This window comes from Nilaparvata lugens, chromosome 4 (assembly GCF_014356525.2).
Source record: "Nilaparvata lugens isolate BPH chromosome 4, ASM1435652v1, whole genome shotgun sequence".
Lineage (NCBI taxonomy): Eukaryota > Metazoa > Arthropoda > Insecta > Hemiptera > Delphacidae > Nilaparvata > Nilaparvata lugens.
The window spans coordinates 4989107-5006051 of NC_052507.1; the positions used below are offsets into that span (position 1 = coordinate 4989107).

General features: G+C 35.9%; 1 protein-coding gene across 1 annotated transcript in view; it reads right to left on the bottom strand.

The window, feature by feature from the left end:
• The window catches only part of LOC111043512, a 210597-nt gene extending 198416 nt beyond the window's left edge, over positions 1-12181 (bottom strand). The window contains exon 1 of the mRNA XM_039425555.1: positions 9409-12181. Within this exon, the coding sequence (XP_039281489.1) occupies positions 9409-10973 (1565 nt within the window). The 5' untranslated portion in view covers positions 10974-12181. The remainder of the gene's footprint in view (positions 1-9408) is intronic.
• Between the last annotated feature and the right edge of the window lie 4764 nt (positions 12182-16945).

Here is a 16945-nt window from a genome sequence, read left to right on the forward strand (position 1 = left end):
GAAGACATTGACAAGGCAAAGGATTGCCAACGGTTTTCTCCTATCTTTCTCCACTGTCATTATAACGTGGACCTCACTATAGAAGAGGATAATGATATCTGCTTTGTAGGATGATAGACAAGGATAGCAACACCAATGTTAATCAAATACTGCCATTATAACGTGGACCTCACTATATCAAGAAAAAATATCAAATCCACGTGGATCCTTGTTGAAAATAATCATTTATATTTCATTCGTTTAATTTATATTTATTCGTATACATTTCAATAAAAATAATAATATCGAGTGACCTGGCTGGCTCAGGTCTGGTGTCAGAGTTTTCAGGTCGCAACTGATCAATTTCAGGGCCTCTGACATGACCTAACGACTACTTTTTAGGCAGCCGGGACCGACGGATAACGTGTCCATCCGAAACACGGGAGTGGCCCGAGATAAATATCTTGCCCGGGCCGGGATTTGAACCCGGGCCTCTGAATCACAAAGCCAGCATTTGATCCACTCGGCTACGGCCACTCCCATACATTTCAATGATAAAAGTCCATAATCGAGATTAAATATTTTCTTAATATTAATTATATTTCACATTTTGAGAAACGATCGAGCAACGGTGCGGAGGTGGAGAAGGATAGCGCTATCTGCTTTGTTGAATGATAGACAAGAATAGCAACACCAATGCTGATCAAATACTGCCATTATAACGTGGACTTCACTATAGAGACCCTCTAGAGTCTCTAAATCACAGGGAGCAGACCATTCGTCGGAAAGAGACACACTATATTACTTCTACTTCACTTGCACTGCGCCAATTTCTAACCTAACCTAACGACTTGAAATCTAATTAACTTGACCGTTAATTATTACAGAGTCCATTGTGGCCAGCTCACATTATTACCATATATGCGCGGCCAGGTTCACTTTCATCTTTTTAGAATGGCAACGCTCTCTGGCTTTCTCATTCTCTCTTTCTCTCCTACTCTCTCACTCTATCTTTGTTCCTTGGTCATCTCTCTCTCTCTTTCTTTCTTGTTTGCTCTCCAACTCTCTCTTTGTTCCTTGGCCAATCACTCACCCTCTCTCTTTCTTTTTTCCTCTCTCTTCTTCTTCTTCTTTCTCTATCTATCTATCCCTCTCTTTTGACCTTCTTCCCTCTCGTTTTCAGTAACTTACAAGATAAAATACATCAGAAACATGCTATATATCAAATACTGTATCAGTTTCAAGTGAAAAGACTAAGAAATTGTCAAAAACCACAAATTTATTTATAGTTAGGAAGACCGGTTTCGGTTGTTACACCATTGTCAATCTCTGTTAAACTAAAACTAAATACAAGAGCAGCAGAATTTATAATAGTAGGCGAGTACTGCAATTGGTCAAGGGCAAGAACGCCTACCATTGGCCCAGCTGGACAGTCTCCTCCCACTCAACGGTGTCACAAAATGGCGGCTGAGCAATAGACTCACCATGATAACAAAATTTGACAAATTAATGTTATCATGGTTAAATTTTGTTATCATGGCAAGTCTGTTGCTTATCCGCCATTCTGTGACACCGTTGAGTGGGAGGAGACTGTCTAGCTGGGCCAATGGTAGGCGTTCATGCCCTTGACCAATAACAGTACTCGTCTACTAGTATAAATTCTGCTGCTCTTGTATTTAGTTTTAGTTTATCAGAGATTTACAATGGTGTAACAACCGAAACCGGTCTACCCAACTATAAATAAATCTGTGGTTTTTGACAATTTCTTAGTCTTTTTATTTAATATGAATAATTACCACAATATCAACTTCTCAACTACACAAAAAATGTATCAGCTTTCTTCTCATACAACAATCGTAAATCTGGAATCGTTAATCTTGAACCTTGAATTGCGAATCGTATATCTTAAATCTTAACAAGCATCACAGACCACACCAAAAAGAAATAATTAATCAATTTTGAATGGCGTTCCCTCCCATCACCTCATCCGGTAATTTAGCGACAACTGAAAAACTTGGTACAATGTTTTCCTCCAGCGGAAAACGAAAAAACTACAGTGAAATCCCCTGACAGCATTGGTTAAACGGGAAGCTTTGATGTTATCTCTATAGGTAAAGCTGCCAGTTTGAAGTGAATAATAAAGACAGCAATATCAAATGAAAAAGACGGTGAGTGAGTTTTGACCTGACGCTCTAAAGTAACCATCATTTGTAACGGTATTATCACGTCGACAGAAAATACTGTAAAAATATTTCTCAGTCATCAAAGTGCGTGGGAGAGTCACGTGGCTTTTTCACGCGTCTTATGAGTTCTCGTTAAAATAATTATTGCATAGTCACGATGTTGTAGCTGTAAAATAGCAGAGGAATTCTTCATAGCCTATAAAGTTGGGAACCTTCTGTAGGTATTGAGTTGAAAAATAGTGTATAGAACTTCTGTAGATAACTTCTCAAAATTTATGTATTAAGGGCTACTTATTTTTATTTATAAAATAATATCATAGTACTCGTTCTTGGAAAGTCTTTAACATAAAACTAGCAGTTCTGTGAACAGTAGACCTCGCGCTCAGTGAGTTACATTGACCTGTTGTTATGTTTTCTCAAAAATTAATAAATAATTTATCAATTTAAAATGTCTAGAAAAATCCTAAATGGACATAGAGCTTTCTGTCCTATTGTACCGTGACGTGTCGTCCCGGAATGTGAGAGTGAGTGCTGTTATCAGGTCTGGCTGAAACTGTCTACAACGTTGATGGAAAGATACATTTTCAAGATGTTCGATGTTTTTGAACGGGTAGTATTATAGTCAACTGTCTACTAACGTTGATGGAAAGATACATTTTCAAGATGTTCGATGTTTTTGAACGGGTAGTATTATAGTCCACTAGACAGCTGACTTATGATGAATAATTCTATAGTCTGATTTTTACTCTAATATTGGCGAATGAAGGAGGCACCTTTTTCCTTTTATATTATCCTTGAGATGCAAAATTTCCAAAAACCTTGCATATACGTCGACGCGCAATTTAAAAAGGAACATACCTGTCAAATTTCATGAAAATCTATTACCTCGTTTTGCCGTCAATGCGCAACATATAAACATTTAAACATTCAATCATTAAGATAAATGCCAAACCGTCGACTTGAATCTTAGACCTCACTTCGCTCGGTCAATTATGAATAATTCTATAGTCTGATTTTTACTCTAATATTGGCTTATGAAGGAGGCTCCTTTTTCCTTTTTTATTATCCTTGAAATACAAAATTTCCAAAAACCTTGTATATACGTCGACGCGCAATTTAAAAAGGAACATACCTGTCAAATTTCATGAAAATCTATCACCTCGTTTTGCCGTAAATACGCAAGAGAAATGCCTAACCGTCGACTTGAATCTTAGACCTCACTTCGCTCGGTCAATAACAGACTAAAAACACAAATTAAAACAACTAGTTTCTATGTATTAAAACTGAAGATGATATGATATATCGAAACTATAGTGAGGTCCACGATTATAATGACAGTGTTTGATTAGCAATGGAATTGCTATCCTCGTCTATCATTAAACGAAGCGGATAGCGCTATCTCTTTCTCGCTGTGCTCTTTTGCCAACACGTCTTTAAACAATGTACAATTTATTAGTAATTTATTAACAAAATATTTTATCTTAATTATGAAACTTCATTAAACCATATTTCAACTCCAGATATTATTCCGTAGTCAAAGTTGACAAATAAAATTGATTTCTCACCATATTTTCTTTCCAACTCTTGATATTATATAAAAAGGCTTTTCTTTTTCTGTTTACTTAGCTTTTTTTTCTTTTATCAGTTATCATTTTCTTTCCTGTAATCTTTAAATCGTTTTTTTTTTATTGTATTTCCCTCTAGAATCTTTGGAAAGGATTGTTTTACCTTCTTTCTTTTCACATTTTTCTTTATAATAATGAAATTAATTTGATTATTCTGAGTAAATGCTTTTTGCTTTCTTTCCACATTTTCCTTTATATGAATGTAATTAGTTTGATTATTCCATCTGTGTAAATGCTTTTTGCTTTCTTTTCTTCATTTACTAAATTTCAAAATGTATATAAGTTAAATTGTTGTTTCATTTAATTGTGTAAATAAGGCTCTTTATGGATCTCTGTGAGCCTTTGTATGTAAAGAAAATGAATGAATAAATAAATTATTCTATATATATGATTAACAAATTAAACTGAATTTTCCTCTCCACCATTTTCTCTTCAACTCCAGCTATTATTAGAAAAACTGAACCAATTTCCTTATCAGTCTGTACCTCTGTAGCTTCTTGTATATTGTAGTTGGATAAGATATAGTTTTCCCAACAAAAGCCTGTTTCAATAGAGCACCAGCACAATATTCTACTCATTAATTTGCATAATATGAATCATGATTCTGGAGTGAATTATTATCTTCTCCCAGAGAAAGCAGATATTATTGGATTTCTGCTATGCTATTCACTGAACAAGATATCTTCCTTCTATTATTCTCATTAGCTATTGTAAGATTTTTATTTTCAACTACCAACATTGGTTTAATGGTAAGCAATGATGTTATTTGTAAGGAATTCTGACAGTTCGTAGTGAAACTCATTTGATTTGGAAGCTTTAGTCTGTTTATATAACACTCCTTTGCGGATTTCTAATTTTCCAAACAACGCACAATATAAAAGTCAGGATTATGCATCAGCGATCGTGGGTGCTATGTTCTATAACAGTTATCATAATAAACAATCAAAAGCCTTCCGAATATTACTCTTCTAATGACCGGTTGCACAACAACCGGTTAAATTTTAACCGTGATCAATTCCACGAGAACCAATCAGAGAAGCCGTCCTTTCAAAAACGCCTTCTCTGATTGGTTCTCCTGGAATTAATCACGGTTAAAATTCAACCGGCTGTTGTGCAACCGGGCCTTAGTGTTACACATCAGAGGATTCCTTGTAGATTTTCGTGATAGAAAACATGAGCTTTATTTATTTATTCAATCATTCAGAATTATACAACTTACAGAAAAGTACCACAGGCTAACTTACGCCCAAAATGGTTCCAATTCTAATTTTTACAACAGTCCAAATGTAGCTAGAGGTTATGTGTCACTTCAGAATTAGCTTCAAATGAAGTTGAGAGGGATAGTCATGGTAGAATTCTAAGGATAGACAAGGATAGGATTCCTTGTTAATTCTTGTGAAAGGAAACCTGAGCTTTAAACGAAGTTGAGAAGGATATCCATGATAGGATTCTAAGGATCAGTTCTTGAAAATACAATTTTTTTTCAGTTCTATTGTGAATCCAAAATCAGAGTGAATGTAAAATCAATTATTCAATATTAAAAGACGATCTGGCAACAGATCAAAGCGAGAAAGAGATACGCTTTGTTGAATGAAAGACACGGATAGCAATAGAGGCGAGGCGTCCGGTCATCTTTGGATTCGCCGATGACTGGACAGAATTTGATAAGTAATGTGTTAATGTGTATTATTATTAAATTGAAAATATTTAAAATAAATACAAAAAAAGGTGAAGAACCAAAAGAGAAACGTTTTTTTGCGAGCGCGCCAAGTTTGAATAAAATAGACTACTGCATCATCGGTTCCATCCGTTCAATGTGATTCCCAAAAATATGCGATTCCAGTAATGCTATTAATTTAGCATTGGTTACCACCACTCTTCTGCATCATCACTCTCCCTCTCCCCGTAAACGATCGTGGAGTAAACGGTCAAAGACATTGCTATTTTCTGTTCCGTTGCTATTTTCATATTCCACTGTTCCGTGTTGCAAACCGTACGATAATATTAGTTTGTTTGAAATTTGTTATTGATTATTATTATTTCTTCTGTTTGGTTTTGAAGCACCTAAATTTAAAAATATACTTTGTGAAAATAATTAAGAACTGAAAATTTGATGAAGTGAACAAGACTTAACCTATTTTAGACTATTTGTAACCTTATCTAAATTTGGGAGAGGAATAGCGCAAGGTTACCTTATTTTCTTCCCTCCCTGTCATTTTTGATTATGTACTTGTTTTATTAATCAATAAAGAAAAAATAATCATTTCATTTCAATTTTTTTAATTAATTTCAATTATTGAGGGCCAGTTTCCGAGCTTGAGACTCATCCAAGTTCTAGACTTTTCAACTCTACGATTTTGAATAGTAAAACTTATACTCTACTAGATGTCATTTTGATCGATAAATAATCGTCTAAAATTATCTTTTAAAAAGGGGGGAGGTGTGCAGCTTTCATTCAAACTTTCAACTTAATTGTTCCTGGAGATGACTGAGCCAAAAAGTCACGCCTCGCCTCTGAGCAATACCGAAAAAAAAACAAAAAAGGGAAAAAACTGAGCAATACCATTTCTAATCAAATACTGTCATTATAACGAGAACCTCACTACAGAAGGGAATTTCTTTGAGAGCTACTATCCAAAAGATCTACATCTTAACTAGAATACAGCCAATCACAATTCCCAGCATTTTTCTCACTACTAGACCCTGATCTTTGAATATGACTGATGATTCATATATCTGTCGTGTTCCACACAAACAATCATACTATCTATCAAATATTATCGACGAAATCCTGATGAGTCATCCTTGTTTAACAGATAGGACCTTGATACACCGAGAAAGTCAGTTGCATGTAGAAAGACTTTATGGATAACAACACTATTTCAATTCCTACAATTTCTGACGTTGACTATAACTATTGTAATGTTGAACGCCAGTGAAATTTTATACTTATTTATTTATTCACAAACTCAGTTATTCTCTAGCTCTCAAATTCGTTTCTTCATGTGAGAAAAAATAATTCCTTGATACTTAACCAGCTTTAAATGTTCACAACATGACCACAGACTTCAAATCTTCAAAACAAGACCACAGATTCTATCAATGTCTTATCAAGGAAGAAGATGAAGATTTTTTGCGAAGAAGAAGAAGAAGAAGAAGAACAAGAACAAGAACAAGAACAAGAACAAGAACAAGAACAAGAAGAAGAAGACCTTTACAGACAAATTCAGAAGGCGTTTATCACTGACCATTTCTGTATTACTTAATATGTTTCTGTTCTGTATTAAATTTATTAGATGTTCAATTTATGTTCTGTATCAGATGAAGAAGATTTCTTTCCTCTGCGGTCTCACAAATCTTGATCATGAAAAACGGTCAACTATCGAGCATGAGTCATGAAGTTCACTGTCGTCCATTTAGCGGAACCTCAAGGTCACAGCTGAAGAGAGTCAGCTGTCCACCGCTTGACCCAATTTATGAGCCGCATTTGTCACGTTCCTATAACTTTGCAACACATCTTTTGTCAACAGGGTTAGTGGGTCTAGCGGCAGCAGCGGTCTTTTGACAATAAAGTGCTTCCAACACACTCACACACATGTAGCATCACAGTCACACATACGAATAATTATAGTCACAAACATGACTTGTGTGTTGTAGAATTCTTGGCTTGTCACTCCTAAATCATACACGTCGATTCACAAAATATCAGAAGTCAGGAGGAAACTTGATTTAGAAACAGAAGTCGAACTGAAGAAGGATGTTCACTTTATTTATGTATATTTCATTTATTCATGTATATTTTATTCATTTATTCGATTCATTCATCTCATCTATCTATTGTTTTTCGTGAATTGAATGGATGACCATTTTGAACACTCAAGTCTAGGCCTAATGCAATACCGTATGTCTGAGAACACTTTACCACGTCTAGAGGTAGCAAAGAGGATACAAAATTGATAGAGATTCTAGTTTTCTATGGTGGTAGTTCTCAACAATGTTAACTTGAAATTTAGATTCATACTATCGTGAAAAATGGTGAATTCAGTGTGAATTTTTGAATTGTAAATCGTAAAAATTTGTTAATTGAATTGCAGTTTATCAAGGCGAATGGAATTAATTGGTAAACTTCATCCTTTACTAACATTTGTCATTTTTAAATCATTACTTACAGTTTTGAGATGCAGAAAAACAACTAAATTGAAAGAGATAAATCTCTTAAATAAGATAGAGAATGGGCGAGAATAATCTTCCAATTGAAATAATAAAAAGAAAACTAAATTGAAAGAGATTAATCTCTTAAATAAGATAGAGAATGGGCGAGAATAATCTTCCAATTGAAATAATAAAAAGAAAACTAAATTGAAAGAGATTATCTCTTAAATAAGATAGAGATGGGCGAGAATAATCTTCCAATTGAAATAATAAAAAGGCTAATATATATCAAATAATAGTAACTCAAATGAGATAAAATATCAAATGAGAGTAGATTGAAGAGTGTTTATGCATGATAAGTTATTCATTCAATCAATTGAGAAGGAGAAAGATATAATTCTTTCAATTTGAATGAAGAAAGGACGAGAAATATCTCTCATTTGTAAAAGATAGAGAAAGAAAAAGGAAATGTTCCAATATTAGATACCTTCTGAATAAAAAGACTAGATGACTTATTCTCAATATAGCCTTTTTATTCAGTAGGAATAGCTACCACAATATCACCTTTACAACTACTCAGAAATAATAATTAAATACTGTACTTTGGTTCGATTCAGATGATACTATTGAAATAGTAAAACAATATTGCAATACTTTATGTAGAGAATGTAGAGATTAAACTCACAAGACAGAAATCTCTCAATAGATCTGATAATAAACGGGAGAAAACTCTCACTTGAATCGATAAATAAATAATATTCGTGTAGCTTTTATTGGTGGGTCCTCGAATGGAAGTTCCACCTCTTCTGAATTTATCATTTGAGCCGTCAATGGGCCTTACGACTGTCATACTTCAGCTTTGTTTTAAGTAACTTGAAACGATAAGGGATGGGAGAATTTTTTTCAATACTAATATAACTATCTTCATAATTCATAATTATAACAATCTTCATAATTCATATAACAATCACCAACATTAATTTATGAAAACATAGAAGCTAGCAGGATTACCCACAAAAATTGCTTCCATAACACAATACTGTAGTTACTATAATACTAAGTTACTTCAACACAATAATTACTTCAACTACTGTTTGATAATATTATATGGATATTATATAAAATTCCAACTCTCAATACTGAATAGATATTTATATCAATGCTGTATGATAATTATTTCATTTATTCATAGACAATAGATACAATGAAGGCAAAAACAACAGGCATTCGCCCAAAACTGCTTTAAACCTTAATTTGGAATACACAGTCTAGAGGTTATGTAAATTATAACTTGATTCACACACTATTTCGAGTCCCAAAAATGTATGTAGCCTACTCTAATAATATTGAATTTATCTGATTAATTAATTTCAAAATACAAATCCATATTTCAAAATTATATGGATATTATATGAAATTTCAACTATCAATACTGAATACATAATCAAATATGGGAAAATCGAACTCACCTGTTGATCTTGGCCAGAAACCCGTACGGCCCGTGCAATCTCGCCGTCTTCTCCAGGTTACGACAGTAAAGGGTCCATACGCAATCCAAGGGCGATGCCGCATTGCTAGCACGCGCCGTAACCGAGCTGCGGTAGGCGCGACTCAGGTTCAAAACCGCCCTCAGTCCTCCAGTCAACAGTTCCAACAGCTCATCCACGAACCCTTGCTTCTGCTGTGTACCGCTCGCAGACTGTGTCAATAGCCGGGAGCCTTCCGATCGTAACCTCTGCAGACGGTCTGTGGGCAGGAAAAGCGCGTTCATCGCTACCACATCGGGATCGTTCATCATTTTCTCGCCCAACCCGGACTCCTCGTTCCAGGCTATCTGTTGTACGTTGTGTAACAAGAACAGATCGACGGCTAGTAATCCGAAGGATACAGGGTTCATTGAGCCGTTTACTCCCCCGTAGATTAAGGAATCTACAGGTAACTCATCTAACCCAACCCCCGAGGTGGTCTCGTTGTACATCTTCTTCAAATGCCCGACAACCGAAGTGAAGTTTCCATCAGAGATGGATCTGTTGATGGTTCTCAACAAATCCAACCACTCATCGTCCGACCTTACCTTACCTCCAGCACTCATCCAATCATACAAATCTTGGATCCTTCTCCTCAGAAACATCAACATGGGGTTTCTGCTGACCCTGGTTGTCGCCTCCTCCTCCCCTCTTACATTCTTCACATCCTTCAAGTAAATGAAATCGGGAATCACCTGTTCAGGTAAGGATTCATCAGATGACTGTGAAGACTCGTAATTGTCACCATCCTCCTGAAGTACACGGTTCTCAGGTCTCTCAGCGACTGTCCGTGATCCAGGGTTGTCGTCTTCTCCAAACCAATTGGGGTAGACGGCTTCACTTTTCTTCTTAGTAGATGGTCCACCACTGGCGGGAGGGATTGAGCCAAATGCATCCTCCAGGCTTGAAGGGTAATCAGGTACTGGATCATCTAGTTTACCTCCTGGTTTCCTCTGGTCAACTACAAACTCCTCCAGATTTCGCTGTGGTGGGTTGTGTTTGACTGCAAACTCCTCCATGTTTTGTTGATTGTGGTCTGTGAACTCCACATTCTGTTGAGGATTTTGTGGGAGTTTATGGCGGGGGTGTTCAGGTATCGGCAGACGTATCCTGGTGGGCACATCTGGTTGTTTTTCGTGAGCAATCTCGCTGGGTTTCACCATCTCGATGCGACCTCTGCTTGACACGAAGGGCCGGAAGGTTCTCGAAGGTGGTGGAGGGGTTGAAGGGACCGGTGGTGATTCCTGCGGGATCTCCGGGAGAACTGGTTCCGGTTCCGGTTCCGGTAAATCTCGGAAATGCGGTATCGGCTTACGTTGGAAGCGTTGGCGGTCCTGAACGTTGGTTGATGTAGATGACGTCACGAAAGTTTCCGTTTGGCGGACGTTCACGCCGAGCCACAAAATGGCTCCCACAAAGGAGAGGGTGACCAGGAATCCACAGCAGCCTGCAGTCAGCCACCATTTCGCCGAGCTAAACGAGTCTGGTTGGTGTTTGTAGTAACTCATTACTGGGTGTTAACTGATTCAAATCACTAAATATTAACTAAGATTGTCGCTGAAATTGGTGATAAAAGAGTCGATTAGAGCTAAAAAAATGTATGTTTTAATGTTTATTCAATGTGTATCCACCTATGTGAACAATAAAACTTGATTTGAAAAAAATGTACCCAGTAAACAATGAGGGTATCTTTAAGACGCTAGAACCGTTCAAATAGCAGCTACAAATAGCTGATACTGCAGGCAAGTATCTTGAAATATTCTCCAGTAACAAATCACGTTCTCAAGGACTTGAAGTCCGTCGAAATCATTCAAAAAGTAGCTGATATTTTGTTCAAGTACCTTGAAAAATTCAATGTTCTTCAGTAACAAATCACTCGCTCAAGTAGTTGAAACCCGTTTAAAAAGTAGGTGATAACACAGTCAAGTACCTTAAAAATTCAATGTTCCTTAGCAACAAATAACGTTCTCAAATAGTTGAAGGATAGTAGTTGATAGCAGTAAATGATTTTGAGCTGGAGTAGTTGAAGGAGAGTAGTTGATAGCTCTTTCCCACTCCAGTAGATGATATTGAGCTCGAATAGTTGAAGGAAAGTAGTTGATAGCCCTTTCTCACTTCAGTAGATGTGCTCGAATAGTTGAAGGAAAGTAGTTGATAGCCCTTTTCCACTCTAGTAGATGATATTGAGCTCAGGTAGTTGAAGGAAAGTAGTTGATAGCCCTTTTTCACTTCAGTAGATGATATTAAGCTCGAATAGTTGATGGAAAGTAGTTAATAGCAATTTTTCTCTCCAGTAAATGATATTCAGCTCAAGTAGTTGAAGGAAAGTAGTTGATATCCCTTCTTCACTCCAGTAGATGATGATCAGCTCAACTCAGGAACAAAGCTTAGCTTCAGCTCAGTTGAGGTACCAGCTCGCTAAAGAAGCTAAAAACGTTTTCCAGGAGCTAAACTTATCGATAACTCCCTGAAGTAGCTATAGTAATGAGTCGCAAGTAACAGTAAAGAAGCTAAAGTGTCTGGTAGCTTATCTAGAAGCTACTGATTGATAACTAGTAATAGCTAGTAACAAGTATCGAGTGATAGTAGAGAAGCCAGTAATATCGCGAGTGATAACACGGCGCGAGAGTAGCCAAGTATCGCGAGTGATAACGCGACGCGAGATTAGCCAAGTATCACGAGTGATAACGCGGCGCGTAAATGACTGTCGAGTATCTGCAGAGATCCTGCAATTGCCAGAACGTCCTTCGGAAGAAAGCAGCGCGCAACTGATTTCCGGATCTTCTTCAAAACCTGTTGCAACCGGTGGCAATCTCTCCAGCACCATTGCACACAGGAAACTCTTGATACGCCCGAAGAAGTGTTGCATTCCTTGTGATACTGTTCCAGTGTCCATGATACAGTTACAAATATTTGCTGTAGTCATAGTCTTATCATATTAGTCTCAGGGTCATATGCTAACACTACATTCAACGCTAAACCACGTTCACTTGTAGATATGGTTGCATTTATCATAATGTATTTCATACGGGGTTTAAACAAACAGCTGACATTTCTCCGTTTGAAGAGTATATCTGCATAAGGACCTTAGTCATATGGTGGCATGCCAATTGACAGAATCCCAAACGACCGAAACGCTATATTTTCCCAAACGGCCGAAAACTACTTTTTTCCCAAATGGCAGAATTGAAACTGGAACTTTCTCATTCAGCCGAATCCCAAATGACAGAAAACTTTTAAGAATTTTCCCAATCGACAGAAAACGTGTTTTGTCCCAAACGACAGAAAGTGGTGAGAGTCCCAAATGACAGAAAGTGGTGAGAGTCCCAAATGACAGAAAGTGATCAGTTTCCCAGACGACCGAAAACTCCTCTAGTTTGTCGCAAACGGTAGAAAGTACAGTAGACGTGCCACTTCTCTACTCTTTTTCTTATACTCTCTTATCCTCTCATCCCTTATTTTTTTTCTTCTGTTCTCTTCTTCCCCCTTTATTCTTTTTCTCCTATTCTATTTTCTTTTCTCTTCTTCTCTGATTTTGCTTCTACTTCTCCATATTCCTGTAGAAATAGAAGGAAATTCAATGGGTAGGACCATTCGTTCCTCCATACTTTCGTTCCTCTTCTTGAAATCTATTGGACTAGTAGTTCTGTGAACAGTAACCTCGTGCAGTTATAAACCACAGTCTCCTCTGATACTGTCCATCAGAGTAAATTCTGTCCTGTCCTGTCCTGTAGGCGGGATATAAGTGAATAAACGACTAATGGCTGTTTGGGTTGTTGTATCGACAATGCCAATAATTTGATCTAAACAGCTATCCTTCTATCATCAGAAGCTTACCGAGTTGGAAACAGAGAAAAGTCGGGAGAAAATACAATGCTACTTCAAGTTATCAATTATTGCATGCCTCACTACATGCAATAATTAATAGTCCACACAACAGCTGTTTTTTCACCAAGTTACATTGAGATATTGATGCAAGCGTCAATGCATACAATAATATTATAATCCACTCGACACCTGATTTATGATGAATAATTCTATAGTCTGATTTTTACTACAATATTCGCGTATGAAGGAGGCTTCTTTTCCCATTATATTATCCTCGAAATGCAAAATTTCCAAAAACCGTGTATATATACGTCGACGCGCAATTTAAAAAAGAACACACCTGTCAAATTTCATGAAAATATATTACCACGTTTGATGATTAATTGATGATCAAATTGATGAATTGATCAATGATGATTAAATTATTATTTTTGAGCTTTACTAACTCTTTATGTTTTCAATTGTTTCTTCTTTCTTTGTATACCGTATACATATTTTTCATACCCATTTTTTTACCCCTTTACTAACTTTCCTGCATCTAACTCAAATATCGTTCTCTTCTAATCTAATTAGTTATACTGAATCGTTGTGAATATTTAGTGAAATGCGATATTATTCTCTTTTGTTTTTATTTTTAATTGTAAAGTTATCTCTATATCCTTATATTGAAAAATTGTGTGCCAAAATAGCATCTGGAGTATTTGTCATGAGACAGCTTGCAAGGCTCGAAGATAAAAAGCTACTAATAACAGCCTACCATGGTCTCTTATTGTCGCATATAAGGTATGCCAGGGTGCCCAGCCCCCCCAAGGCCAATGGCGCATGCCCCCCCCAATTCAAGTGTAATGCCCCCCCCCAATCCATGTGTAATGACCCCCCCCAAAGTACCCCAACTCCCAACTCTTTAGTTTTTAACATTAGTCAGTGTATGACAATAAAATTCACATCTTAAGGTGCTTACAGATATACGCGCCGCGAACATGAGCAATTCACTTTTAATCAGCTGATGCCAAGCTTTTTTATCTGTATTTTACCGTTTCTGTAAAAATACAGATATAATCAGCTGATTAAAAGTGAATTGCTCATGTTCGCGGCGCGTATATCTGTACGCACCTCTACATTCTAATCTTCCAAAGGACATTATTTACCTTTGGTCTTGTGAGGAATTCTTTCTGTTTTCATAATATTGTAAAAATATATACCATCGTTTCTTATCTCTTTAAAATAGAAATAAAGTATCTTTTTGATATTATTTTTGAGACTAGCAGTGCACCCGTTCTTGTTCGGGAGGACTAGAAAGAACTTCATTACATCAGGAAAAACTACATGACACATATTTTAATAGGATATTAAAAGATAAGTAAGGGAGGCTTTGCTTTTTAAATGTTAAGGTTACTTATAAAAAGTTGAATAATAATATCATTGATAATTCTTTATTGCAAAAGAATATTGCATAGCAATCTTGGTAAACATTCATACAAATTTGGAACGATTTTATTCATACAATATATAATGTCGGCAAGTTTAGGTATTCTAAATCCTATACTATTAACGAGCAATTTCTGTTTAGATGTTTTGATGTTTAAATTTTTAGATGTTTATATGTTTGTATTTCACCGGATCTCGAAAACGGCTCTAACGATTCTCACGAAATTCAGAACATAGTAGGTTTATAATATGAAAATTCGATTACACTAGGTCTCATCCCTGGGGAAACTCGCTGAAGGACATGAAAAGAATTTATTCATCCTTGGAAAAACAGCTGATAATTTCGGCGTCTGTTGATGATGGAAGTGAGTGAGCGAGTTCATGTGTGTGGGACTGAGACAAAATTATGACTCAGCTGTTGAACTTTTGTACATAATTCAATCAGGTACTTAGTGACAGTTGTACAAAAGCCGGTTAGATTTTAATCCTGATTAATTCCAGTAGAACCAATCGGATAAGCTATCTTTTTGAGATTGTCTCCTGTAATTTGGTTCACGTGACGTGAATCAGGATTAAAATTTAACATGCTTTTGTGAGAGAAATTTTTGCATTCCTCTGCGAATTAATCTCAATCCACTGTGATTAGATAGAACCTTTCTGTATGAACTATGAATATTTATTATAATTTCTTCTTTCGTAATAATTTTTATATACTTTTGTAGGTACTCTAGAGCGGAGCTCGGTGCCCCGATATTTATCATGAATTGGAATAGGTTGTCACTGATGTTGTGTTGTTGGTAGTATTTACTTTTCAACACTACAGGAGTAAATAACACAAGTCGAACAAAATGTATCTTTAAATGGTTTGGTTTTTGGAAAAAAGATATCATCTGAACAAGTACATTTTGTAAATTCTATCTATTAATACCAAATATCGGAGCACCGAGCTTTGCTCGTTATTTATTCATTGATAAACAGATTTATTTCATTGATAATCATTTCTTCAAAATGATTGGGAAAGTACTAACAGACACAGCCCAAAATTGTTACTTACCCGAATTTTGATTTATTCACTACGAAAAATATATTTCGTCTGTGATTTATTCACAGACGAAATCATCATCTGTTTTTCCAAGGATGAATTATCCTCTTCATGTCCTTCAGAAAGTTTTCTCAGGGATGAGACCTAGTGCAATCGAATTTTGATATCATAAACCTACTATATTCCGAATTTCGTGAAAATCGTTAGAGCCGTTTCCGAGATCCGTTGAACATAAATAACCAGATAGCCAGATATAGAAATAGAAAAATATAAACAGATGTACATAAATTGCTCGCTATTATAATAGGATAACAACTTAAAGTCCAGTCAAATGGTCGTTTTTCAGGAAACAGCCCCGAAATAATTTTTTTCGATGGTTCTATATATATTTTGGGGCGCTGAATTCTAATCTGAAATTTGCTGACACACCAGAAGGCGACTTCACCCCAAAATTTTCGATTTCTTCAAGTTTTCCATTTAATCTCGAGAACCTTGAATTTTTCGAGAAAAAGCATTCTCTATATAATATTAAATATTAATATTAAAACATATTCTACTCAATCAATTGGTAGTAATATCTATCAGTAAAGTGTTGAATTAAAAAAATAATAAAAATGGATAGGTTAAATCAGTGTTTCAGAAATGAATTTAATATTTTCATAGTTGTTGATTGTCAATAGATGGTCTAGGAAATACGCGATGTACGATGAATCACACAGAATTCCATATATTCTTTCCATCTTCCATTTTAGGATGAATATAAGCTAAGCTACATTCAAAAATTTTTAAATTATTCTTTCATTCTTCAGTAATTAATGAATGCAATATGAACAACTCTCTTTCATGAGGTGAATATTTTTTCCCAACATTTTCCAGTTATTATTGTATAGGTCTCCTAAGGAACGATTATCTACAGCTGGTACCAATCAACTACACTAACTTCAACTCCAAACTACCGTTTTAATACCAGTACACAATTTATCACAGGGTGACTTGTTTATTATACAGCTGGTAACTTCAGATGCTCAATCATATTGTCACAATAATATGATCTTGAATCATGATCATCTTTCCGTTCTTCGGTAGCCGCTCTGTCGACAATTTCAAAACATAGGTCTGTAAAATGGATTAATAAATAATTATTACTAGTAGTTCTGTGAACAGTAGACCTCACGCAGTATT